Here is a 27377-nt window from a genome sequence, read left to right as displayed (position 1 = left end):
ATCAGTCCGAGTCTTTGCCTTTGAAAGGATGTTTTCATAAAAAACAAAAGCAAAAAAGAAATTAAGCAGTTATGTTTGCAAACTAAAGGTTTGAAGATATTATGTAAGAATTGTTAAAAAGTAATTAACCTCAAATTTAAAATAACATATAGACCATTGTTTTAGGATTTCTGGCTTGGAATTTTGAGATATGTACAACAGATGGTACAGTTAGAAAGAAGTGTTTTATCTAACATGTTTTATCTTACATTGCTGATAATTATGTTGCAGATTTTAATAAAGTTATCAACGCACCAAACCAGCTATTTATAATTTTAGGAGAAAGTCTTAGGTCTTCCTTTTAAGGTGAAGATTTAACATGATAACTTTTACAATCTGTTCTCTATATTTTTACAATACTGTATTGCAATAGTAACCCTCTTAAACTATTCAGCTAGGACTCATGAGCATGCTGACTCTTAAAACTCCCAAATTACTTCCCAAATATAAGGATATTAGTTATGCTGAATGATTTTGAAAAATGTTATAATAATCCCAAGGATAGAAAGAAATTTTCATTTAGTCACAAAAACACTTGTAATTTAATTCTGTGTAATGCCCCACTCTTGTGTTTTGGTTTTATGAATGTATGTCTTTCATTTGATTGCACTTCACACAGTTTTGCAGTATTGTTGGAGTTAAAATGAAGTTTCAACTCTGTAACAGAACAGTGTTTTTCCAGCCAGATACACATCTTATTATGTCTCTTGATAGTAAGGGTTACTGTTTTAATGTATTTTGATATCTTTTACTTTATTCCATATAACAAAGGTAAGGAGGAGGATTTTTATTTTTTATGAACAAGTTTTCTAACTTCTCAGCCAAAGAAACAGTCATTCTGACTGCAATGTGATTTCTTTCATATTATGCAATAGGAACAATGAAGAGTATACATGTTCATTTAAAATTTTCTTACCAGTATTTCTTAGTATTTTTAGTTACCACGGATCTTCAAGAGTTTACACACTGATGTCCAACTTGAGAATGAATAGGATGACTCCCATTCTGAAAAAAAACAAGCAGAAAAAAGTGGGTTACGTGAGTATAAGTGAAAGAAACCAACAAAATTTCTGATGTTTGCCAGAAGATGCCTTTTACACTACCATGACATTTAAACCTGGCAGAGATAACTGAGAAGCATGGATTTAGGTGTGGCTCTTTGTATGGAAGCAATTTATACAGATCAGAGGAGAGACAAAGCGTCCAATATATTTTTAGGCTGTGCTTTCTAAGCAGATGGTGAAATAAAGGCTAGGTTGCTTTGGAGTAAGAAACAATACAAACATGATTATGTTAACTTACTGCTGTCATCGTAATAATTCTAAAATCATCACCTGTTTTTGGATGCAACTAAAATATCACCCTGTGCTCTGAATGCACAAATCATAAATATTTTAAAACAATATTTGTTGCATATGTCCTGTGTCTTTATAGTCTCTTTCAAGTAGCTACCAAACCAAAAAGAAAACGTGACTGTTAAGTGTGCCAATAAGAACACTTTGCCTTGCTGACTATTTGCGTCTTTTCAGAAGCGTGACCTACAATTAAAGCAAGATGGAACATAGAACTGTGTCCTTGGCAGCATTTCCCATCGAATCAAGTTTAACAAGATCTCTTCTATTGCAGCTACTCTTTCAAACCCCTGCATTTCTGATGTAAGAAACCTTAGTGTCTCCACTGATTGCAGTTTTATTCGTGTTTCACCAACGTCTGGCAATCATTCAGCTTTGAAAATTCTTATTTAAAGTGACTCTTGAAAAGTATAAGATTAGTGTAGACATGCACAATGCCTGGAGCTGATACTCATCTTCTATATTCATGTTTTTTATCTAATACAATGTAGAGCATCCCAGCAAGTAGCCATAGTAACAGCAACAAGGTGGAAAGTTCCTCATTCTTTTCGCCTTACTATACTTCCTATAAGGAATTATTACACCTGTACTTCCTATTTTCAGTTGTACAGATTATATTTACGATTATTATTATTTCTGATCCAGTCAGTAACTTTCCCTTGCTCTTGGAGATGGTATTTCAGATATTGCATTGTATGTTTTGCCTCCAAAGCTTGGGAATACTTGCCATGTTTTTTATGAAGTAAAAAATCTTTCAATCAGTAACTTTTATTAAAAGCTGAGAAATCAGAAAACTGTACTTAAATCTTCTCTAATTATTATTATAATAAAAAATAGTAATTATTCTATATTTTCTAATCTCTAGAAGTGAGAAAATTTGATTATTTTTCTGAAGTATTGTACAAAAAGCTTCACATTTTTTTGGGACAAATCTGTGGTAAAAAGTAGCATCCTTTTGTTCTGTGCTATGCTGGTAAAATAATAAAACAAACAATAACATTCCAAAATTTCCACAGAAAACATACTTGGTAATTGATTTTATAATTTTAAATGTGATGTAATTTAAATGTGCATTCAGTGACATTAGGAATTTTTAAGGGTGGAAATAACTTAGGGGAATGTCAGAAAAAGTATCTTCTTATTTTTGATTGATGATTTTTGTCAGTGTGATTTGGTAGCCTATGACATGATTCTCCTTAGAACAGAGATCTAGATGATTCTCATCCAAATGGCACTGGTAGTTCATACCATAGCCTAGGCTGTGAAAGTGAGCCTTGAAATGCCTGTCCTTCATTTTCTTTGGACATTTTGTGTAATTGGATGCTGGAACTGGTCATTAAAAACATAAATGGTATTTTACAAGTAATTTCTGCAATGAATCTTCTAAAAAATCACTTTGGAATGATGACAGAACCCAAATATTCCTAAATAGTGAATGAGTGGGAACCTACTATTGAAATAAACACAGTTTGGTTAAACCATGTGAAATTGCTTGGGTCTGTGCAGTATGGCTCTTTCCAGGGTGTATATCCTTATTCTACATTTGGAAATGAGAACTTTAGCTAAAATCATTATTTTGATACTGCCTTAGACAACAATTCACGCTTTTCTGGTGCTACCAAAGACATTCCTAACCAAGCCTATTTGTAATACATCTTCACATTCAGCAGCATCCTCTGTCCTTGAATTTGAATTATTTTTATTTTCACCTCTGTTGAATTCACACCTTTAATCACCATGTCTGTAATTTTCTATCATTCCTACAAATGCTGTTTTTTTTAAGTTAAAGGAGTAGAGAAGGTCCAGCAGTTGGGGTCACATCAGCCCTGTTCTAGATTCCTCTAAGCCTCGGAACTACAACAGGCTGTTCTTGGCTTTCCTTCTGACCTCCTGACCACCTGCTCTTTACTTTATATCTCTCCACTTGCTGTTCATCATGAGTTCCAGCAGCTCCTCCACCTCTCCTGTCTTTGTGTAACTTACCTGGCCCTTTCTGAATCCAAAGACACACTTCCTTTTCAAACTACACTTCCCTTTTCTTTAGTCTTTAAAATGTTGTTAGTGTTCTGAAGATGCTCTACAGAAAAAGAAGATAAAATTTCTCAGGGTACATGAGAAAACTCTGTGTTTCCTTGCTTTTCTTAATCCAAAGTCTTCATACATTTGAGGGTGTTTTTGGAGTATTTTGGCCTCTCAAAACACTTTTCAGAATTTTTCAAGTCAGACAGTTACATGCATGGCAGATCAAGAAATTGTTTCATTATGGATTTGTAGCAGGTAAACCAGTCACTTATTTTGTCAGCTATAAATTAAATTTAACAAACATTTCATAGCCTTCCTACCAAGGTTAAGACTGACAATAACATGCACTTGTGAGAGTCATAGTCTTAAAAGATAAAAATCCTGATCTATTTTTTTTTCTTCTGTGCTTATTGAGAAACCAACAGAAGAAAAAGGCAAAGACAGGATTTTAGGGGATTCTGTCTCTATTGAAAGGAAATGAAAGATAATAACTTCCCTATTGTTGCTTAACACAGCATGGCAAATTATAATAATAACAATGAAGAATTCGAAATGATGAAGAAATGAGAGAAAAATTCAGAACCAGAATTTTTCTCATGGAATCCCTAATTTGATTTTGATGTGGATGCAGACTTATTGAATGTATTACAATATTACAATTCTTTAAAGTCCTGTTGAGAATTAATCAAGCACACAATAAATTGATTAGCAGTTGTCAAAATTACCATCTCCAAGAATGTGTGAATATGTCAGCTGATCAAAGACCTTGTTTTATGAAAGGCCTCAGAGTGGTATGATGTGAATTCAGTCACATTCAACAATTCCACCAAAAATTTGAAAGGAGCCGTAAAATTATCATTCAAAAATCTTTACATAATTTTTATAAGTTTAGGCAAGCGTAAAAAAAACAACTGTGTGATAATGAAGACCTATTAAGAATAACTTTTCTCATAAAGCTAAATGCTGTATTAGTCATATGGAATCAAGGGCATTTCATGCTTTTCTTTTTTCACCAAGTTGCATGTATCTGTCTCCTTGTCTCCTCATAAAAACCCAAGAATTTTGGGTTTTTTTATGTTTTAACACCTCTAAGTGTTATTTAGGCATTTGAGTTGGCACCTTCATTCATTTTTCTAGAAAAGAGGACTGAAGAAGACAGTTTATTCTGTCCACAAAAGAACCTTGCTCCTTTTTCTTTGCCCAAAGAAGGTGGGAGGAGCCCTACACTCCTGGCTTTTGGCAATGGTGAATACATGTTCTGGTAGGAAAAGACTGCAAGGCCACCTAAGAAACCTCATTGTAACTACGTTTATGTGAACTGAAATTCTTCAGTGGCTTACAATTTCTCAAATATCCATGTGTTTTCAGAGAAACAAGTGAATTTTTCTTGAATAACATCTAGCAATTTCCTTAGCAGTCTTCTTAAAGTTCCAAGGATTTATCACAGAAGAGCTACCCATCTTTTTAGCAAGGGCAAAACATATCCTTTCTTGTGTCATTCAGTGTTTCATGAATATATTTTTGTGAAAATTTTTATCATAGATATGGGAAATTTCAGCCCCCAGGGGTGAAGTTTTGCCAGTGTGCAAGGAGCTAAAACCAATATTTTACTAGAAAAGTAAGTCTCACTAAGCCTCAGACAGTCATAATCTCATAAGAGATTAGCAAAAACAACTTCCTGAAGCTGTCCTTGAGCCAGTAAGTGATCAGGATGTTAGACAGACCTAATCACCATGAACAACTTACAACAGACAGTCCTTTTTCCTTCCTTTGTCTTAATGGAAGAGTATTTCCATTTGCCATATACTGTCTCATGTTCAATTTTTGAACCTTTTCCATTTCTCATCCTGGTTAGCTGTGGACAGGCACGTGAAACCATCAGTGCTCAAGCATCTTCAGAACACCATGGTGCTCCTCCCAGCTGGGCACTGCCATGACCATGCCAGACATGCCCTTAACTCTACATACCAGTTCTCTGCTGAATTCTCAATCAGCTTTAAAGTCTGTGTGTTCTCATTCAAAGCCTTCCCTAGCCTGAGACAAAGAAGTTTAGGAGTGAAAAGCATCATCTGTGCACCTGTCGCACAAAGAAAGAGGCAAGGGCTTACCTGGCAGTCTTAGGGGTTCCCCTGATTCCTGAGGACCTCTAGACACATTGCAGCTCCCCTCTGATTCCATGAAGCATTACTCTGGCCTTGTATTTTCTGTTGTAAACACATAGCAACATGCATGCTAAACAAACAAATAAACAAATGAAAACCACTTCACCAATACCAGACCCTCCCCTCCTTCTTCCCCCGGGGAAAGAGAAGAAAACAAACAATATGTGACAGATGTTAGTCATGTTGCTTAGTGCATGAATAAAAACATTCAGATGACATGAAAATGACCATGACCAAAAAGAAATAAAATCACAGAATAATTGAGCAGCAGGAGGTCTCGGGACATCTTTTGAATGTATTGGAATCCCCTTAAAAAGTCTTCTTAAATGCTGAATTTTATTGTTTTAAAAGAAGTCTGAGATACCCACAAGAAAAAAAAGAAAAAAAAAAGTGGGGGAAGAGGGAATCACTACAGTAAGCATATCATAAATAAAATAATAATAATAAGAAGAAGAAACTAACACTTTAGAGAAAAGTACCATTTAAAGGAAGCACAGTAATTTGAATACCAAGAAACATAAACCATAGGTTGTGGGTGACAATGGGTCAGATATGTTAGGGACAAATGTCAGGGACTGCTGCAAGCTTTGCTTATCTAACACTTCAACCAAACTGTGTGTTTATAAACAGCTTTCTAAAAGACTTTGTTAGGGCTCTGAAGTCTTTTGTGGAGATACCTTGAAGAGACAGACTGGTGACATTACACCCTCAAAGCATCAGCTCAGCCTTGATGTGTGGGCAGCTGAGTTGGGAGTTCTCATTTGCAAATTGCAGGGAGATATTTTGAGGCAAGCCAAAACTGGTGATTGGGTTTTCTCCAAGAGACCTCAAGGTAAATTAAAATGGCTTACCTGCTGCTTTGTGAGGGGTCAGAAAGCAATGAGCTGCTTTGTGCTGTACTCACCCCAAACCATGGTCAGAGTCTCAGAAGTGCTTTTAGTATCCACAGTTGGACTACTTAGAGCCAAGTAGTGACTACCAGTGATGGCATGTAAGGGGGGCCTGGGTAAAGACAATGCTGGAATGAATTAAATCTTTGGTCTTTGAGAACCTTAAATAGATAGGAACTGATTTGGAAAACTGGTGGACTCAGGAGCTTGCAGCTGCTGGAGACATTCAAATCTGATAGTCTTCCAGTATCACCTATTTTAGTGATGAAACTGGTGGAACATGTGGTCTGTGCTTAAAACTTTGCTTCTTGGGCATATTGTTCCTATGGAAAATAATGCAAGCCCTGGGAATTGGTTTAACTAACCCTTTTGCCAGTGTAAACCACATTTCTGCTGGAAACAGTGTGGGAGAAATAGCATACCATCTCTTCAACCAAAGTCAGAACAGCAAACCAATGTCAGTGATGGCTTGCTGTTACTTATTGAATGCTTTTGTTATTTTGTTTGTTTTCTTAATTAGTCTAATTGGAAACACGCTGTTTTTAGAGGTTTAATTGATCAATTAATTACTTGCTGCTGTAGACACCAAAAAAATCTGGTCATGAACTAGAGAGAGATGTGTCAGTGTTACTTAAGCCTGGTTGATTTAATGCACTGCTGATTATATAAGGTCATATAACAATTTAGGTTCCAAGGGGACGTAATGGTTATCTGGTCAAACCCTGCAATCAGCTAGGATATCTTCAACAACCAGGTTGCTCAGAGCCCTGTCCACATTGATCTTGGATGTTTCCAATGGTGGAAGCTGCATTTGCAGCTTCTCTGTGCAACATGTTCCATCCAGTTCCTTACCACCCTCACAGTGAAGAATTTCTTCCTGATACCTAATCTAAAAGGAGGATTATGTTGGTAGGAGGTAGAGGTAGGCTGCTGTGCTTAACTCAGCTTGGGATGGAAGATGCTGCCTTGCAGGTCAGAAAAGGGATGCTGCAGTGAATTTTGTATTCAGTTTGGAAAAGAGAACATGGAGGGGCAAACCAGAAAGACTTTTGATTTGTCCTTACAGGATCCTGGTCAGGAAGAGAAGAGCAGCTGTTGTGCCAGGTCAGGGTGTGATGCTGCGGCTGCAGGTAGGACTCTGGGGCTCTGCTGCTGTGGTACAGCTTCTCCAAGGAGGAAGGTGAGCTGTGGTCAGCACAGGAATACCTGGTCTGTGACCAGTTCATGAGTGAGATTTCAACTCTGTTTCTTGCCATTGCTGAATAGGCAACATAGGAAAGGTTTTGTCACAGAGTGTGGCTGTAGTGTTTGCTCTGCCTCGGGTCTGTGGTGACTGGGTGATTTGTCAGTGACACCATGTCAGAGAAGGCAGGAGCTGGGCAGCCCTCAAGGTCTGTTTTTCATAGTAAGAAGGCAGGGGGTATTAGAAATATCTTCTGTGCCACAGAGTCAGGCTGCAGAAAGAGGATTGTGTCTCCCAAGAGGGTGACAGTGCTTCAGGGCCAGTCATTCTTTCTGAGAAATGACATCTGCTCTTCAGATCTGAAACACAGTGGCTGCTGGTTAATGGTCTCTGTAGTAACCATATGGATGGTTAAGTTTTAAAAAGGTGGGAAACTTGATAACACATGAAAAGTACAGTAATGGGGATGAGATTTTTATTGGTTGTATTTTACACAAGATTTCTACATTTACATATTCATTCAATATGGGAACTTCACAGCTGTACATGTAGATTAATTGTCCTCCTATTTTGGTAACTCCAAGTTCTGTGTAGTCTTAATGTCTATGGTTTCACAACTGATTTATTTTCTGAGAGCCCTGACCCTTCACATCCAAGAGGACATACATTCCAGCTAAGAGACTCCAAACTTTTCATTCCAGCGTAAATTTCTTCCTTCTCTTGTGAAAACTTGAATTAAAGTCTGAAGCTTGGCATATTCTGGAGTGACTGAGAGTGCAGGCTGACCTACAAATCTTACAAATTGCATAGCTTCAATATTTTAGTCTTTCAGCTGCTGTATTCACTGTGGAGATACCATGGGGTCTCTGGGTGAACACTTCTGTTTTTCAATGAACATGGTTTTCAGAGCAGTTGATAAAGATCTGGTTAATCAAAAAATCTCAAGAACCCTTGTGAAGACCCATGCAAAGCACTAACTCTATACTACCATGTGCTTTAACAGCAGTAAATGACAAAAAAAAAAAAAGTTTTTGAAGTGCTTAATTTCAGTATCATAGCACCTATGCTAAAAATCTGTACAATGTTACTAAAATTCAATTTCCTAAAACATTGCTTTCGGTTACATTTTATAGCTACCTAATGTGAGCACCATATGCATGGCTGTCTGTTTCCTTGCTGGTTCAGAGTATGCCCTGCCAAATACTGAAATGTTTAGTTAAGCCCTAATGTTCCAATAATTGTTCTTTACTTCTTGATGCTGAACCCTGTGGTTAGAAGTTGCAACATCATAATAGGCAGTAATTTGTTTCTCTTAAATCCCTGGGAATGGATTTCCATGCTAGAAGGGGAAAAATGGTTATTGAAGAGGTATCTCTGTGATGGAAAGAGAAGAATGAAAACACAAGAACTATGCCTGAAATAGTTAACTAATTGCCTGTAATAATACACTTTGGCACAAATCCACGTCTGTGGAAATCAGCTTTATTGATGTGCCTCTAAGACTGGAAAGAGGGTTCTAAGATTCCCTTCCCTTGAACTGTCTGTAATATGAGACAATCCTCTCTTGTGTTCTCCATCTTTCTGTGAATGCATGTGTGCCAGGAATTTAGACAGATAAAGTTATGGGCTGGAAACCTGTGGAGTTACATGTAGCTGTAGGTAGACAGGAAAGGGAATGACTCAGTCTAGTGCCTTAGTGGTACCTTTGCATTCAGCTCTATATGCATTCTGTCTGGTCTTCATGGTTTTTAGTTCCTGTTTCTTCCTTTACTATGACTTTGATAAACAGCACTGAAGTGAGTGATGCAAAACATGACACCAGGGAGTCATGTGGTGTTGTAAATACTGTGTTTGGTGCAACCGGGTTAATGTTGGCCAGAAGAGAACTGGGCAAATACCCTGAAAAACCAAATTGCAAAGGAAATTCTTTTCCAAAGTAGACTGCTTAAAAATATTATAAGAAGCAGCAAACTCTTTTTCTCTCCAATACAAGAAAGGAGGGAAATTCTGATCTGATATCTGGACAAACTTGTTCATGTCACTTGCTGCATCTTAGATTCTTCAACATTTCCAGCTGAATTCATTGGCAGAACACAAAAGGTGGTCCCACATGAGCAGTGAACATCCCACCAGTGGAAAATGTCCATAAAAGCAAACATTACCAACAGTGTGTTCTTTTTGTTTTACAGACTTTTTCTCCTGCACTCATTTGGAGAAAGAGAAGAAAGCACAGAATGTGGAGAGTCTTTTAACCATGATCCCATACAGCTGAGGCTGCCAAAGTTTGGGAAGTATGTTTTTTACTCTTTTGTTACCTCCACTGTGAACTTCCAAAAAACATAGATGCCTCACTCCTCACAGCTTGGCACATCTGGCAGGACCTGCTTGGGAAGAAAGTGGAGAGACTGGGGAGTTGGTTGCCTAGGTAATGATGCTCTGCAGAAAGCCTTGTCAGGTTCTGTTTGTTGCTGAAGCCACCCTTTGTTTAAACATGCTACCTCCAAGTTTTTCACAAAAAAAAACCCCCACAGTGCTTTTTCAGCAGAGTTGATGGGATAGGATTTAAAAACAAAAGTGGGGGGAGAAGGATGGGACTCTTTTCTTGTATCAGAATTGAGATGCAAAATTTTTCATGCACTTAAATCAGCCTGTTTTCCAGAAAGGAAGTAAATGTATTTATTAATGTAATAAAGGTAAGGCAAGTGTGCATCCAGGCCATGTTCACATATAACATGTGTTCACATGTTTGTTTCTTTGTATAGAAAGAAAAATGACTCAAAGGCAATGTATACAAAATACAAAAACCAGTTGGTTGGAACCACTGGGTATGATTCAGTATAGATCAGTGAGTCAGCAGGCTTGAAAACTGGGAATAATTTCTAGTGTGAAAGAGCAGACTTCAAGTCATTGGACAAGAAGATTGTAATGAGAATAAACTGTAAGAATTTCTGTAGTTTGCTGTTCAGCAATGTGAGATATCCAAGAGAGTATTTCAGAATGGGGCACAGGGAGTATCCTTTGCAATCAAATTGTAATCTATGTTATTCACTTGCATTGTTAGAAAATTACAGGCAAAATCATAGCTGCTTCCCGCAGCCTAGGCTCGAAAGGAAGTAATTCAGGTCAAAACAAAAGTTCGTCCCAGACAATCCTAGTATATTTGTGTTTGGACACTATGTAGTTTTAGTAACTATTTTTTAGTAACTTTTTTTTAGTAGTTTTAGAAACTATGTAGTTTTAGTATTTCACCCAAAGTCATACTTGAGCTGATAGTTGCTTTCAGAAGTTTTTCAAATTTAAAAGTTTCTGCTAAATTCAGTGCTTTACGTGGCCCTTTGGAGGATAGGGTAAAAAAAGAAAAGAGACTTAATAATTGTAATTGTAACAAAGTATTTTATTCAGCACCCTTACAAGTTTATAAACTCCTATATTGGAATGCTATTAAAAGAGAACACAATTATCAAATGACAGCAAATATTGAAGCACTTTCTGCCTTTGAAATTTATTTTGTAGGAGAAAACCCCCAGTGATTCTAAAGGCAGATTGCTCTTTGCTTGTAATCTGGATGGTTACTTAATGGTCAGCTCTGCAGATCTGAGTCAGTAAAATATATTTGGAAGGGTTCCTGAAAGATCTTGCCACATTGCATGCCTTCAAAGGGCAGTGAGAGGTGATGCAATGTCTTCGACAGTTCACACAGCAGCAAGGTGACTAAATCAGCATGGCAAGTTTCACAGCAGTCTGAGCTGATAGCACTGCATCTTGAAATGCTAGAATCCAAAGAGGATAAACTACTTAAGTCATGCTATTTACTTATTACAGATGGGAGTTTGCAAGAATTGTTGTTTCTCTCAGGCCCATTTTCTCTCTAGATCAGAGTTTAGTTTGTACTTAAAGGATGAATTGGAAAGTGTGCTGCTAACTGCCAGATAAGTAATGGACTCTGCTGTTCTGAAGGCTGGCCCTGAAGATAACACATCTCATTATGGTGTGATTTTAATCAGGGGACTGACAGCAAGATTTGTTTTGCTAATATATATTTTCTAGTTTCTGCTGGTGCACAAAGTAATGGAACAGGCATCCATCCAATCAGTTTTCTAAGTGCAAACTTAAAAAAAATAGCACTTACTGGAGGAGTTATAGGGGTTCATTTGTTTGTTGAGGAACCCCTCATGTAGCAATTGTATGGTTGGGTTTCTTTTTATACAGCACTTTCTTAAGGATATTAATAAATTAAAATTTATAAATAAATAACATGCATCATTTGTCAGTGTTACCTGTGGATAGAGAATTTTTCTATTGAGTAAAATGGCCCTGTCATGGGTAATACACATGGCAGTTCACAGTGGAATAATTTATATAGTTAATAATCAGAAGAATATAGTCTAACTGGGAACGGGGTAGGGTGGGAACAGCAAAGCACCTGTTTCCAGGGTAATATATATACTTGTAATCATGCATTTAGGCACTAACTCTCTACTCTGTCCACCACTGGTGTCAGCAGTAAGTTTGATATGGCTCTTTGTGGTTTGTAAAAGCAGAAGACAAAATGGTTGACTGTCAAGTAGTCTGACCTCCTGTGTAAACTCTATGGAGAACAACATTCCTCAGTGTCTAAGTAAAGCTTTCTTAAATTAAAAAAAATAAATCCACTCCTGACTTTGCTTTGATAGGTTTAAGGTTTAAAACAACAATAATAAAAACACCTTGTTGTTACTTGTTTTAAGCAGAAACACTTTATCTTCTGCTTGTTAGGACACAAAGAGAGTAGGAACTCTCTTAGGAAAGCCTGGGAAAGTTGGCCTGGCAGTCTGCCCTGATGCTCAAGTAATAATGGGATTTGCTGGGCTAGTAGGGTAGGGAGCAAATTCCAGTAAGAAATAACAAAAATACTTCTTATGGGGAAACTGGTTTCCTCAATGACTGAATGCCCCCATGCTTGTCTGGCTTGTGCTGAGTTCAGACCTCGTGTGTTACATGTCCGTAAGAGCTTCCCTTTCAAATAACCTTTGTGTGAAACATACAATGTTCGTTATCTTGTCAAGGGCAATTTTATTCTTTTAAACATTTTGGGTCCTACTGTTCTTCTTGTATGTCTGTGAGATAATTAAAAGTAAATTAAAAAATATCCTACTCCTAAATCAAGAGCAGCTATAGAAACATTCAGAGACCCCTGACTAGTATTTCAGGCTCTTGGTGTGTTTCTGTTTCCATCATACTCCATTACATTTCTACAGATGATATTTGCCTTTGGCTGCTACTAAAGTTGAAGTGCTTTTATAAATTTTCCCTTTTCTTCCTGTGTATTGCACCACCAAAGTTCCAAGGAAGATTTTTATTTTTTTTTTAATGTCCAGATTGATATATGTTCCTACTTTGAGCTTAAGTTCTGCTTCAAGAGAAGTGGGAAGCTTCAACAGCCTCTGTTTTGTGTGCCAGTCTCAATGATTTTATACTGAATGTACTCACCTTGTTGAATCTGAGCTGAGGGAACCATCCTTTTTATTCTGTAGAAACAGGATTGATAGTGATCACAGTTCGCCCTTTTAGTTTTTTTTTCCTTTAAAGCTGAAGAACAATTTTCTGCTTGTCAGTGAAAAGCCTGACTGGAATTTGATTTCTTGATGGTTTTGCTTTCTACAATGTACATTTTAATCATTATTCTCTTCCACTTCACATAATGAGGCTGAAGTTTGTTGTGAGATGCTTCCTCTAAAGGAAATGTTGTTTTTACAGTTGTGTGTGATTTAACCCTTATGCTGCTGAGGGCTGAGGTGCTTTCCATCAAATCATAAACTGAGAAATTGCCAGAAAATGAGTTATTGCTGAATGGATGTGTTAATCAGTTCCTCCACTCAGTATGTGGGTGAAATTGTTCAGTTTTTCTCTTTCCCATCCAAGTGGATGGGAGCTCATGGTGTGGACAGATGCACGAAGGCCTGTTGGTGAAGTTGCAAGGACAAAGAACCTGGCCAGGCCTATCACCCTGTGAACTAAATCTTTACTTCTGGTGTCAATGGAAGAACTTTTTTTCACTTACTTATGAAACCCTAATGCCAATCTCCTGAAACCTTTTTACCATAGCTGGTGGTGTGACTGGAGTAGGAGGAAAAAAACGATTGGAAAAAAAACAGTCTTCCACTGACAGAATTTACAGTTTATCTGCTGTAGAATGACTTTTTCCTTAAAAATGTTCTGTATGAGTAAACATGCACAAACTGCTTTCAGTCCCTTGCCCTTTTTGAACTCCCTTGGGTTTGTGTAATTGATCTTCTTTCCATCTTTGTGGTCACATCATTCTGTAATCATCAGCAACATCTGCATCTTCATCATATCAACCGTCACACTGCTGACAGGCTTTCGTTGTGGAATAAAGACATCCTTCTTCCTAGGCATGTCAGCATGAAAATTATCTGCTTTCCTATGACCTTGTCAAACATTCTCATTCAGCCTTTATTTTTTCTGACATCTGTAAACAGAATGACTCTTAGTTGACTCCAAAGACTTGACACCAGACAAAATAAACCACACCATACCTCTGCTTTGGTGGTGTGTGGGAAGGCAGCACTTTGATCTCTGTTTTATCAGTGTAAATAATGCTGGTCCTTGTTTACAGTGAATGGTGTTTGTCCTGCTATGCTCATGGGCAGAACCTGTCAGTGGCGACAGAAATGTCAAGGAAGTGGCATTTGACAGGAGGTGTGCCTGACACCTCTTGTCAAACACCATCCTGAGTGCAAGGCTCAGGTTTATCTAAAGCTGAGTTAGGTGAAAGATGTTCTCAAATCTGTGTCCATTTGTTAATGGGTGTCTGGCACCAAGTGTGCCAAAGCTGCAGTTACATTTTGGCTGCTGGATGGCAGTGACAGCCTTTGCTGCAGGAGTAGAGGGCAGGTCAGCACACAGCTTTTATTTCTTCAGGGTAGCACAGGGTGTTATTTCTCTAGGCTCTGCAGGAACTGGTATTCAAGAAGCCTTCTAGAAATAAGCATCAGGGGTGTGATTAGCAAAACTGCTGAGCTGAGATCTGTGCTATGGAGACAGTAGTGACACAATAGGGGGTTTAGGCTTCTCCTTTAGGGCAGAAAATGTTGAAGGAGTGAAAGATCACCCAGATCTGACATAGCAGTTATGTTACTGCACTCTAATCAGTAAATTTAGGTATACAAAATAGTAAGTACAGGTTTTTTGACAGTCATTGCTATTTACTGCATTTTAAATTTTGGATTATAAATAAATATTATAATGTATGCTTACTCTACACATTTTAAATGTTATATACATGCACATAAATGTCACTTAGCAACCCACTGATGTCTGATGTCATATGGATCTCAGCCTTGGGACATAATCATGAGTGGTGTCCCTGCTCACCTGGGGACATCACTGCCATGGAGCCAGGTCAGTGGCCTCATGGTGCAGTCATTTATGGCATAAGATGCTTGATTTGTATAATGCCATTTCATCCACTTACCAGTCCAATCTTCTATAAAAGTGGTTTTGTGTTTTGTTTTGTTTTTTATTGATGTTGTTTTGTTTGTTGGTTTGGTTTTTGGTTTTTTTTTTTTGGTGGTGCTAATAATTGTTGATGGTAACTTCACACAATTGGATTTATTTCGATCTAGCCTACTTGCTGAGCATCAGCCTGGACCTAAGAGGAATTAGTTCAAATAAGAGTCCTTCCATCACAGCTAATGAAAAAGATAGTGGAGACAGCAAATTTACCTTTCTCATGGTACTTGCAACTTCTTGCTGCTTCTCACAGTCCAAGAATAGTCTTCAGATATGTCAACAAGCTCACAACAGAGAGATGCACTTTACATCACACATGTGAGGACACTGCAGGGCTTCACAAGACAGGAGGTTTTGAAAGCAAAAAAAGTCTGTCTTTAAAGCAACTAGTCATCTTAATGTAGCTTCCTTCCATGAAGTCACAGATGCAGATTTCTCTTGGCCATAAATTGCTGGAAAACTGGAGGATACATAAAGGAGATGAGATCCTTGTTCTTTTCCTTTTTATTCTTGTACTTACTCATACTCACTGTTTCACCAGATGAAAGGAATCAGCTCTGACCTTTTTCATAGTCTCATAATGTGGAAGTCCCCAAGCCTAGTTCTCCAAAGACAAGTAACAGGTGATGATGAACTAGCAAAGTGCTAAACAGTGGAGAATGAAAAGTGTGCCCTTGAGCTAAGGGAGGTTTTTGTTTGTGCCTTCTGCAGCTGAAAGCTCTGACCACAAGATAGCCTGTCCTGCAGTGCTCCTCTCTGTGCTTTTAGATTTCCTGAAGTAAATCCTCATCTCTTCCCTGACAGATTAAATTATCTGTGCCCTGGATCAGAAAAAGCTTTTAGGATATTGCCTCTTCTGATTCCTCATTCCCACAGGGATCTGGTAGGAATTTTGTTCCTAGATGTTGTTTGAGGATCTGGACTGAAGACAGTCATAGATTCTCTGTTCTATTCAGTCATACTAGTGCCCAAAAGCCTGGTTCAGTATTTGCTGATCCCTGCAAGAAATTTTTTCGTTCAACTCATGAGATTCCAGTGAGGTTCTGTGTTCACAGGTGTACTGGTACACACTAGCAGTGTGTTAATGTTGCTTGGTTCCTAATCTTGGAAGTTAATTGTGTACCAGATTTTTGTTACTTTAATTGCTTCACAATTCTCAACTGTATTTTTTTCTCAGTGGTATATGCAGCTATTAAACAGATTCTGGATATTGTCTTTCATTGTTCTGGTAATGGCACTGCCTCATGTTTTAGAAAGCATTGCAGCGATAGGGCAAAAGGAGTAAAAATAGAGATACTACTTTTAGCATCCTCCTATCTAAAGAGGGCAGAACAAGTAAATCAATACCAAATATTAAAGAAAAGGTTTTATATGTGTAGCTATGGGGAGTGTTAAACACTTGTTATAATTGCTTCAGTTAAAGATAGATGATAAAATATTACTTTTGTTAGTTGATCAGGATTTTTTTTCCCCAACTTTTAGGCATGTAGTTAGGAAAACTTCTGTTTTTTTCTCTTGCCCTGTTGCATGAGCTTATCTTCTACAGTGCTTCCAGTTGCTGGAAAAGTTACTGTTTTTCCTCATACCAGAGATTAGTAATGTAGTCTGAGAGATCAGAGGGATCAGATGAGCGCATTAAATAAAAAAACTTGTTCTCATTCTGATATCCTGCTAAGTACAAAATAGATGAGTGAAAGAAAGCATCAGGGAAATTAAAAAACACTTAAAAGCACATTTCTCTTAACTAGGAGAGTTTCCTCAGATTCCTTGGAGATATTGGCTGCTCTCTCTGGCTCTGATTCAGAAAAGCATTCCTGCTCAAGTGCTTAAGGACACACTGATCTCCTCTTGAATCTGATGGTTCTGGAGTCTGGGGAGGTCTTTGTCTGCACTTGCAATGGAGGGCACAGCATGGGACTACACAGAAATGTTCTGCCTGCTGGGTCTCTGCACGTTTTGTTGAACATAGGAAAAAAAGTTTGTGCAAGTAGACCCACAGAGCTCTTACTGCCCACACCACTTATCTTTCACTGCAACATGCCTTAGGTGTGTTACTAATATGTGAAGATGCAAAGCTGGAATGATTCAGCTTTGATCGGAATGATTAAAAGATTTATCTGAAGGATGACCTTTGTTTGGAATATTGTTTCCTTAATCAAGCAGCCTGCTGATTTCTGGTATCATCTAAATAAATTCCAGAGGAGGTACTATGACAATGATTTCCCTTCCAGTATGTTTGCACTTTGTAAACCTCCTCAGCCACATCCAGGTTCACACCAGGTTCAAGTGTCACCAGCGTAGTCTGCGTGTGGTCATCACGAGGACATTACTCATCATTTGTCCCTCTCAGAGTAATCCTCTCACTGACAATTTTAAATCAACATTCCCTGCAGTCCACTTCATAAGAAAGACAGTTATACAAATACTGCTGTGCAGGTCATCGATTTCTTTGGCATGCCCATTGAGTTAAAATAGCAACAGTAAAGTTAGCAAGTTTCTTTTACTATTTCTGCTGCTCTCCTAACTGATACTATCCAGGATACTTGTAGATCTAGACAAACATGTTTGGGCAGAACAGAATACAACATCTTGTTTTGAATAGCTGTTAGTATTTTCAGAGAGAATAGGTGGGATTCATAAAACTGCTTCAGCCTGTCTCTACAGACATCTAAGTATTTTTTAAAATTTCCAGATTTCCTTTAAAAGTAACACACACTATAATACAATTGTCTAGAAAAGAAAAATATTTCCAAAATGAAAGCAGTAAGTCTTTAAATTTTGTTTCTGTACTTCTACTTAATTACTTTCTTCTAACCTCCTGCTTAATAATGTAAACCCTTCAGTCTCATCTGTGTGAATTGAGTAAATAGAATGTTTATTTCATATCCCCTAGGAGGTCATGTTAGCATAATGGAGCATTTCACACAGCCTGCTTTCCACTTTTCTTAATTTAGCTGAACTTGCTGACTACATACAAGCTGTTGACAGGATTTAAGTGGGAAATCTTTAATTGCCTGCTTGAAACTCACAGCATAGTGTGAAAATCAAACACAAGATAAAAACTTCTAAAATCCTATGTTAAAAATAAGAGTGTTCTAGATGCATTTATAAATAATAGCCAAATTCTTTTGTTCAGCTTGTATTTCTCAGCAAGTTTTACACCAGTTCTCATACTTCAGATAGATATGTTATACTATTTATTGAGTAATGGAATCCTGTACTAACCTCAATTGCTATTACCAGTTTTAAGGCAAACCAATAATACACTTGAGTAAATAAGGTAGCAATTAATTTTGTGTATTGAGGGAGAAGACAAAAAAAATGATTGCAAGATAAAGCAGATATCAGTTTCTCAGAAAGACACCAGGAAAGAAGCAATAAAAATTCTTATGAAAATAAAGCAGCAAAATCCAGCAACAGCTTAGCAAAAATACGAATTACAATGATTTTTTTTTAAGAAGTCAGCAGCTTGATCCCTGTGTTCCACTGTGGGGAGTAAGACCAACACTGGAACAGAAGCTGGAATAGCTGCAGGAATAGTTTTGCATTTTCTTTACCTCCACTGCTACAAGGTATTAATAGGAAATCTTATCTGCCAAAGGATTACCAATGATAAATAGCAAAATTATTATAAATTCATAAGCTTTGAAAAATTACTAAAAGGGAAAGTTGTAAAGAGAATTTGCTTTATCATTTTATACAATATATTGCCCCTAAAAAAGCCTAAGAACAACATATTCTGTTGATTTATTGCCTCCATCATGCAGTTGTCATCACAGATTTCCATACAAGATACTCCTGAAACAGATCAAGCACAGAGTCACCTGGTAAAGGACTTGAATGGCACAGGTTCTCCTTCTCCCCAGTACAGTTTAGCAGTACAGTTTAGCATGAACTGCCTGCTCAAAACTGTACAATAAACTCTGCTCAGGAACTGTGAGCATCAACCAGAAAGAAAACAATGGAGGGAATCCAGCACTCTGTGCTAGTCTGATGTGTTCAGAAATTAGAACTATTTTAAGCAGATAGAAAGGTCTACCCAGAGAAATATTATGCAATTGGTGGAAAAAAGAAGAAATAATATTACTTTACTACATGATTGAAGGTATAATTTTTATATAAAAATTATTTAAATTTTTTTTTGTGGATTACTGGATTACAGCTACTGCAAGGTTCTCTCTTGCCTATCAAAAAATAAAAAAAATAGTAAAAAGGAAAAAAAAGTTAAGACAAAGGTATTTCTGTGGGGAATTTTATAGAAGGAATTGATAAAAAATGTACAGAAATCTCTCTGGGATATTAATCTTAATTTCTTAATTTTCAGTAAATCTTAGAACAGCATGGAATTTCCAAAGAAGGGGAATAAAAAAAGTGTTCCATCAAGCTCTGTGACAGGTTAACAGGCCAGCCAGGATAATTAGAGCCTACAAGAAAATATGTAGAGTAAGGAAGCTTTAGACAACAAAAAAGAATGGTGTCATTCCACCAATCAGTGCAGGATTGTGGAGAAAAGATACTGCAAAACAAATTTAATTTCTTCTGCTGTAATGGAGGCTTTGATCAGTAACAAAGATGTGACATTGAACCTCTGACAAGTCACAGATACATACAGTGGTCTGGAACATTTACATATGTTTGCTGTTTTGTAGTTTCTTAGTGTAAGTAGATTAAGAATTGGATTTTAATTGATCTTAACACTTGACTATGACTCAGTGAGGAGTCACAATTTAATTTCATATTTTTAACCCTGGTATATTAATATTCTGTGGGGACAAAAGATATTGCTACTGTTGCTGCTGACAAAAGTGGCTGATGCCTTAAGAAGAAGATGGATAGTGGAGGGTATTGTAGGCTGACATATAACTGATTGAAAAATAAAAGTTATTGAAACGACTAAGGAAAATGTCTTCTGGGAAAAGTAAGAGAACAAAAACAAGAAGAGAAAAAAAAAAAAGTGTGGTTTAACTTCGGACAGTACCTACCAAGCTAGAAAGACCACAAATAATTTTATATGCACCTCACAAATAATTGCAGGTATCTTTGGTATTTGCTTGAGCTTTTGATGTTTCAGTGTTGCAATATCCAGTAAAGAGTTCTCTCTTAATTTACAGATGGCTGGCAGTCAGTGGGTGTTTTTCCCAGGCAAGACAAGATTACTGATCAATTCTCAGTAAATACCCGTGGGAAAAATGTGAAACTTAACTTCTATGATACTCCTAAAACATTACTAATTATTGATCACATAAAAATATAAAAGGATAACTCATGTCAAACACAGTATTGATTGAAATAATTCTTGTTTAATGAAGAGTTCAAGCATGGATTTACTTTAGCCAATGGATGTCACTGTTGTTCCATTGCATGTCAGATCCAGGAAATTTCTGCCAGTACTCAAAAAGACCATCTGTGCTGAAATAAAAGAGAGGTGTAGAGAAGCTGAAGGTAGGACATTTTGCTGGTAGGGATGAGGATACAGTTTTAGATATGGCTTAGAAAAATCTACCTCATTAAAATTTATACCATTTCCTCAGGAAGGGTTTTGTACTACTATCCAAGCATTGACTGCATACAAAAGTTGTAAGACAAGTGTTGGAGTACAGGATAGACAGAGGAGCAAAGAAGCCCTTGCATTACATCCCAGGAAAGTGTGTATTTTCTCAGAAGTAAGAGAATTTTGACAGTCTTACTGACTGGTTCACAGAAAATAAAATCACGAGAACCCAGTTGCTGATGAATTCAGCCCTCCCAAACAAGCATAATAGGGTGGTGAGGATAATGATGTTAGTAACTAATTGTAGAATAGAGAGGATCTTGCCATTAAGGTCAAGCAGTCAGTCCAAAGACAAAGCCCAGAAGGAAATTGACTTTATTTTGCTTTTATGAGAAGCATAACATTTTTTTTGTGTTAAAACCTACCAGGGAGAGAAATTTGAGGACAAAAATTTTAGGAGGAGGAAGAGGAAAATATGGACTTAGAGGAGCTAAGGGGAGGAAAAAGCTGAGAAAAGGCAAGTCACTCATTCTACCTCTTACTATCTAATATCCTCACCAATAGATTGTAATGGGCTAGAAATTGCACCAGAAAACCTCAGTATCCTTGTCTGTACTGCCTGTCAGCACAAGAAAACTTCTCCCATTCCCTAAAGTGCTGGGGCAATGCTGGCTGGCATAGGCCAACATTGTGTCAAGAGCTCTGCTAACAATTACAGCAGATACGTGTCAGGGCCTGGCTCTTCAACCCTGGCCAGGAGTAGGTTCTTTGGATAAATGGATACATTAAGGCAAATGAGGTCAGCAGCCTATTAGAGAGTCATGCCAGGCCCGGCCCAGGATGCGCTTTGGTCACATCCAAAGCTAGACTTGAATGTGCCCTTATACAATCTGCTGTGAGCATACTTGGCCACTCTGCTCTTGAAATGCAGAGGAAAACCCCAGGAAACTTAGGCACCTGGTTGGAGCTGGAAAAATCTGCTGGAAAAAATTCTGGAGGAACCCTGAAAGGAACTAGGTTAAGGACTGCACAACACAGTGTTTCTGCACAGGTCTCCAAAGTGTATGCTGGTGTTTCCTAGATCCTGTCTGGACCCTGAATCTTGTGCCACAGGGTGCCATCCCATACCGAGGTACCTGAGCAACTGCTGCACTCTTTCTCAGACAGGTGTGGGAAAACCTCCTTGGACCATCTCTCTCCTTCCTCTTACTGATGACAGGCTCTCTGTGAGACCCTGCACGTTGGTTCTCCTTCAGCACCGTGATGATGGCCATGTCCATGGGGACTTGCTGAGGGGAGTGCTCGGTGGGAGGATGGAATCCATGCCTCCCTGAATCCAGGTTTCAGTGATGCACCGTTTGCCTACAGCACTGGCCAGCAGGACCTTACTTGCCCTGTGGTCCCAGGAGTTATGGTCTGCGAAAGGATAGCAGTCTCCTGGCTGTGTACATCTAGCACAGAGAAAAACAGAGAGGCTGTGATGGTGTTCTGCAGAGTGGCAGAGACACAGGCCTGGCTTCAGTGTGCCACAGAGAAAAAGGCTGCAGAAAGCCTTTTTTGAATCTCATGTTTATGAGGGAATGTGATCTTCCTGCTGGGTATGACCCTTCCTCTCTGGCTTCTTTCTGGTTCCTCTCCTGGGGTGCATGACAGAGACAATACTGTTTTTGTCATATAGTATTGCAGATCTGTTCATCACTGAGTTGTTGGTAGTATTTGTTGTTGTAGTATTTTCCAGGTACCACTCTCTCAGGTTTTGGTTTGACAAAGATTATTGAACATTACTGTTTTTGCTTCTGTGCTTTGGGACATATAGACTATCCTCAAGGAGAGATTTGTGTGTGCATACACATATATAAGCTTCAAGAAAATAGAAGTTTTAGAAATTAAATGGTGCTTGATTTCTGGAAACAGCCCCCTTTGCTGTGCTGAATGGGAGACTGCAAGGAAGGGAGAGAGTCCCAGGGTTTTTCTTGTTCACTCATGGTGAAAGTGTGGTTTTTATTTCCTACTTGAGCACCTGAATTAGCACAGCACCCTTTTGTGCTGTCCTGTGGGAGGAAGCCAGCACTAAATCTGAGTGAGGGAAGCAACCAAATTACCACTTTGTCTTACAGAGGCCCCATTTTTCCCAGAGACTCATTGCCAGGTGCTGTTTGGACCAGACCTGCTGAGCTGAGGTAAGGTCTAATGGCTGAGCAGTGGCTTGAAGTGGTTATGTGCTATGCTGCGAAGTCATAAACAGCTCTTATGTAAATGGTTTATGAGGGAGTGGGGAACCTTTAGCCATGTTAGAAGCAGATCTGAGCTGATAACTTCATACCACGCTGTTCTCACAGATTATTTTGTTTCATAGAACAACAACAAAACAAGCCTTTCCCTCCCTTCCCCCAGCGGAGTGCAGGAGTGGTAGGCTCTGTTGGCCTCCGCGGACAAGGGAGATACGGGAGATATTCACAGGCAGCTGAAGGCTGGAATTCAACAGGCTGGACAGGGAGGTCTGGTCAAAAACCTGGAGTCACAATCAATGCAATCCCTGGTGTGGGATCTGCTTTTGATGCAGATGCAATAGTGGCTAAAACTGTCTCATTGTATTCAAGAGACTTAAATCAGTTACTGGTAGTTTCTAACACTTTTACTAGATTCCAACTGATAGCAAAAGCAGAAAGATGTCTTATGAAAAAAAATACAAATAATGCAATTTCTTTCTTGTTTAGTTTGTGCTGTGTTCAGTTTTATGAAGGAAAATAAAGAATTCTGCTCTTTCCCAACATATTGGGCAGGTTAAAAGATCAAGATAAAATTGAAGACTGGTACAGCATAGAAACACAAAATTCCCAGTCCTCTCAGGAATTATTTTAGAAATCTTATTTTCTGCTTTTCAAACCTAATTTCTAACGTGCCTTACTTGCATAAATTGCATTCCTTGTTTGTAATACAAGACTGAATTTTCATGGTGACATAGCTGTGGGAACTAAAATAGCTTCTTAAAAGTTAACTTTAGAAAACTTGAATTGTTTATTTGTGAAAAGTCCTTTGGCAAACTGTTCAGGGAGGTAACGAACTCAATGACTTCCCATGCAGGAGTCACAACTTGAGAAGTATTAAGGTAGGCTATTTTTTTCTTATAGGTTTGAAATTAACCTGTTATGGTTGTATACTTTTTTTTTCTGTTGTCGCAAAAACTTGAATTTTGTTATCAGAGATGGTATGATCACAACCTATTTTTTTTCTTGGCTCAATGGTAGGAATGAATAAAAAACTCATCAAATGCAATAGGTATTCCAGATTTCCTCCCTCCCCTCCTGCATATTTTTGTTCAAAAGCACACATACACCTCATAACTGGTTCAGAAGGAAGAAAGCTGTAAGAACTTGAACAGCAAAATATTCCTGTTCAAAACATTATCCCAACTAAAAATTGCAAATGCTTCTGCTGAACACTGGCACATCGAGCAAACTGAAAACTGAAGGGTTAGAAATCTTCTTGATGGATACAGTTAAGCATGAGCCTCAGATGAGTGTTTCTAGCAGACAAAATTGTATATAACTATTGAGCCTCTCAGTTATTTCAATGATCATTATTTTCCACATGCTTTTAGCATCTTTATTTTGTATGTACCAGCATTTTACTTCTCTGTATTCAATTTCTGGGTCTTTTTATTTTTCTTTTTCAACACAGTTTTCTTTGTCTTCTGCCAAATAATTTTTATTGTCTCTTTCTTCTCTTCAGTTTCCAGCAGAATTGCAGATGACACCTAGTGCTGTTTATTGAACAGAAAGGTTAGGAATCTGAACTGATCACTTATTCCAGTGAATAAGTGGTTGTCTCCAGACCAGCCAAATTAGAACATTAGGTGATGTTGGCACCTTGGTCTGGGAAAGAAATCCAGATGATCCCTGCATTGCCTGTACATACAGATACCCTAAAAAATTCCTCCAAAACTCCCAAGTATATCAGCTTTTTATGTTTGTTGTTTGACTACAGCAACCAAATACATCTGCAACCTCAATTTATTTGACTCAGATTAATTCAGTCAACAATGTCTAGCCTTCGAAAAATTTCTGTTTGCTATGGGTAAAAAGGGAATGCTAAAAAATAAAAAACTCTGAAGCATGGCAAATTCTGAGACGTGCTTTACTGATGTGAATATGCTCCATTGCAAAAGCATGAAAACCTGGTAATAAGCTATTGAAAATTCAGGCAGAAGACCTCATTCCAAATGTCTAGGACATTTTTTTCCTAAAAATACTGTTTCTAGATGAGTCCATTCAGCATGTCAGACATAGTCCAGACATGGAAATGCATCTGCCTTCAAGTCAAACCATAAATCATGGTGTCTTAAGGTCGAGACCCAAAAGCCTAAAAGATACCTTGGCAGCTTATTTTGAGTTCCCAGATACAGGCAGCAATTGTTTTTTCCAGGGCTTTAGCTGCCTCCCCACAGCAATAGCCATTGCAATGCACAGCAGGATGCATTGGCACCTAGAGCTGTGTACCCATGGCATAGTACTCCTTTCACACTCAGAGCAGAGCTCTACCAGCTACCCCCAATTTGAAGGTCAATGCATCAAATATATTTATGTTATGCCAGTTGCTGTAGAAACTGAGAATGTAATGAATGCATAATGCTAGTGCAACTTACCAGTGTTTATTTGGAGTACATAGTGATTTTTCATTCTCCCCCTCACTTCTCTCCATATTTTGTTAGTGTAGCTCCTTCTTTTTCCATGTCTTTCATCATGTCACTATATCTGCCAAAATCACTGTTGATTGCCTCTTAGTGGGAGATTTTCTATTGACCAGGCCAAAAGCAGAGGTGATCCTCTTTCAGGAGACCACTACTGCCCTTGACAGTTTTACAATTCGTGACAAGCAGAGCTGCCATTGGCAGCTTCTTGTCCCAAGCAGGGAGAGCTGGGGAGGACACCTGAAGAAGAGCTTGGTTCAGCTCTCACATTTCCTGCTACCTATGGAGCCCACAGGGTGGACTTTGTTCTGCTAGTCCTCAGCACATGGAAAGGACTTAACTCTTTAGGATCCATTTGTTGAGTAAGGAGCCACTTAAAAGTGCTAATGACAAAATGCTGAACTGGCTTGGTGCTTAGCTCCTGGTGTCTCAGGTGTGCAGGAAGTATCTTAACCACTTCACAGCCAGAAATCCCTTTCCTTCAAGAGACAAGGAGCTGGAATGTCTCTCTGGAGGTGGAAGTGCCCTCTGTCTGTGTTTCTTACCGAGGAGCTCTGAGCATTGGCCTGCTGGATATTCTGGCATTTTTTAGATGTTCTCACTAAAGCACTATCCTTTTATTGCATAGAACAATTATCATTATCCTGGATGACTGAGTCCATCAGTTTACAACCAAATATTTAGTGAAAAGGCTGGAAGAGTTATTTAGATTGAAATATCCTGAAACCTCTCTGAGTTCTCTAAACACAGCACTGGTAGCAAACCTTTCGGAGGATAGGGGAAATATTTCAATTTTTGTGCAATTCAAGTAAAACACAGCCCTTTTTTTTCACTAAGCAGAAAATCCTTAAATGAGCTATAAGTAGTTCTGGAAATGCCTTGTAAATCTTACAGGTGGCTTCTTGGAGCTTTTCATAGCTCATCATTTAGGATTACCATAGAGAAGTAATAATATTTTTTACATCAATTATGCAGCTATTGTTACTACTAGTAGTAATAGGACCAGTAATTCAGATACACTGTAGAGACCAACTTTACAGCTAAAAGTCTGTACAACAATATGCACAGCACATGACTTGAAATTGATATCCAAATATCAATTTGTGTTGGAGTTATCTTGTCTGTTGTAAGTTTTGCAGGTTAAGAGTGGAGGTGTGTATGGTTTGGAGAGAGTCCCTTCCCTACAGGTAACTAGGATTAGCTAGGGTTGGATTAAGAGCACCTCTGAAAGCTACTGCTGGCTTCAGCTGAGGCTGCAAGGGGATGCTGGAGCCTCGCTCTGCCACTGACAAATTATTATCTCTGGAGCCAGACTTTATGTCAAGGGGCATGTGCTGCCAAGATGAATATCTGTTTTCTTCATTAGTTTGGACTACATTCCATAGAATGAACTGGTGCACAGCTGACATTTTCTGAGTGTTCTAAATGAAGTTAAACACTTGATAAAAGCATCTTTCTGCTACTCCTTGCTGCCCTTGCAACTGAAAAATTAGCAGAATATGCAAAAGACTTTTCCTCTGTTTCTTTGAAGGGAGCCTTTCTCTCAAGTCCCTCTTGTTTTGATCACATTGTAGTCAAAAGTACTCAGATCAGAATTTAAAAAGACATTAAAAGGGGATTTGAGAGTATTTTACAACTGTTTTCCCACTTAATTATAAGCTTTTCCTACAAATTTGACAAGTAAAATGTTCAAAGAACTAGCATTTACTTTTCTTTCTTGACTTTCTCAAATAATAAATTTCTTTTCAAAGTGGATATTTGATTTTCTTCAAATTCACAATCCATTACCTGTATCCTCTAAAATCTCAAATATAAAATCATCTTCTGGAGTTTTCCTTTTTATGCACACTTTCATATCTATGAACTACAGCAAGTTTTTGGGGTTTTGGGATTTTATTTAGTGACCATCACTATCCCCCCTGCCCCAGCCACCCAAGTCAGGGTTGGGTATGGAATTCTTAAATTGATCACTTTCAGCATGAAATGCTTATATTCTATACTTTCATACCACAGCATGGAGAGGTGGAAAGTTTGTA

At 38.1% G+C, this 27377-nt stretch overlaps 1 protein-coding gene across 3 annotated transcripts; it reads left to right on the top strand.

Moving 5' to 3' along the window:
- Positions 1 to 7043: 7043 nt before the first annotated feature.
- LOC147648548 (uncharacterized) lies at positions 7044 to 24769 on the top strand. 3 transcript variants are annotated; one of them, XM_086870045.1, is made up of 6 exons: positions 7158 to 7219; positions 7329 to 7437; positions 7532 to 7645; positions 9838 to 9939; positions 22769 to 22831; positions 23008 to 24769. In XM_086870045.1, the coding sequence occupies exons 2-6, from the start codon at positions 7424 to 7426 to the stop codon at positions 23117 to 23119; spliced, it is 405 nt and encodes a 134-aa protein (XP_086726171.1). In that variant the 5' UTR covers positions 7158 to 7219; positions 7329 to 7423; the 3' UTR covers positions 23120 to 24769. The 3 variants fall into 3 exon arrangements, 2 of the variants coding, with proteins under 2 accessions (XP_086726172.1, XP_086726171.1); XM_086870046.1 differs by having other exon boundaries at positions 7084 to 7387; positions 23008 to 23924; XR_015281215.1 differs by lacking the exons at positions 22769 to 22831; positions 23008 to 24769 and having other exon boundaries at positions 7044 to 7219; positions 7532 to 7595; positions 9838 to 12296.
- The last annotated feature ends 2608 nt before the right edge of the window (positions 24770 to 27377 follow it).

This window comes from Cyanistes caeruleus, chromosome Z, assembly GCF_971803275.1.
Source record: "Cyanistes caeruleus chromosome Z, bCyaCae1.hap1.1, whole genome shotgun sequence".
Taxonomy (NCBI): domain Eukaryota; kingdom Metazoa; phylum Chordata; class Aves; order Passeriformes; family Paridae; genus Cyanistes; species Cyanistes caeruleus.
This window is presented reverse-complemented; position numbering and strand designations above follow the sequence as displayed.

Excerpts from the sequence above, each read along its gene's own strand:
- LOC147648548 (XM_086870045.1), top strand. Across the intron at positions 7,646-9,837 it reads CAGCTTCTCCAAGGAGGAAG|ACTTTTTCTCCTGCACTCAT; the intron begins GTGAGCTGTGGT and ends TTTGTTTTACAG. Across the intron at positions 9,940-22,768 it reads AGGCTGCCAAAGTTTGGGAA|AGGCCCCATTTTTCCCAGAG; the intron begins GTATGTTTTTTA and ends TTTGTCTTACAG.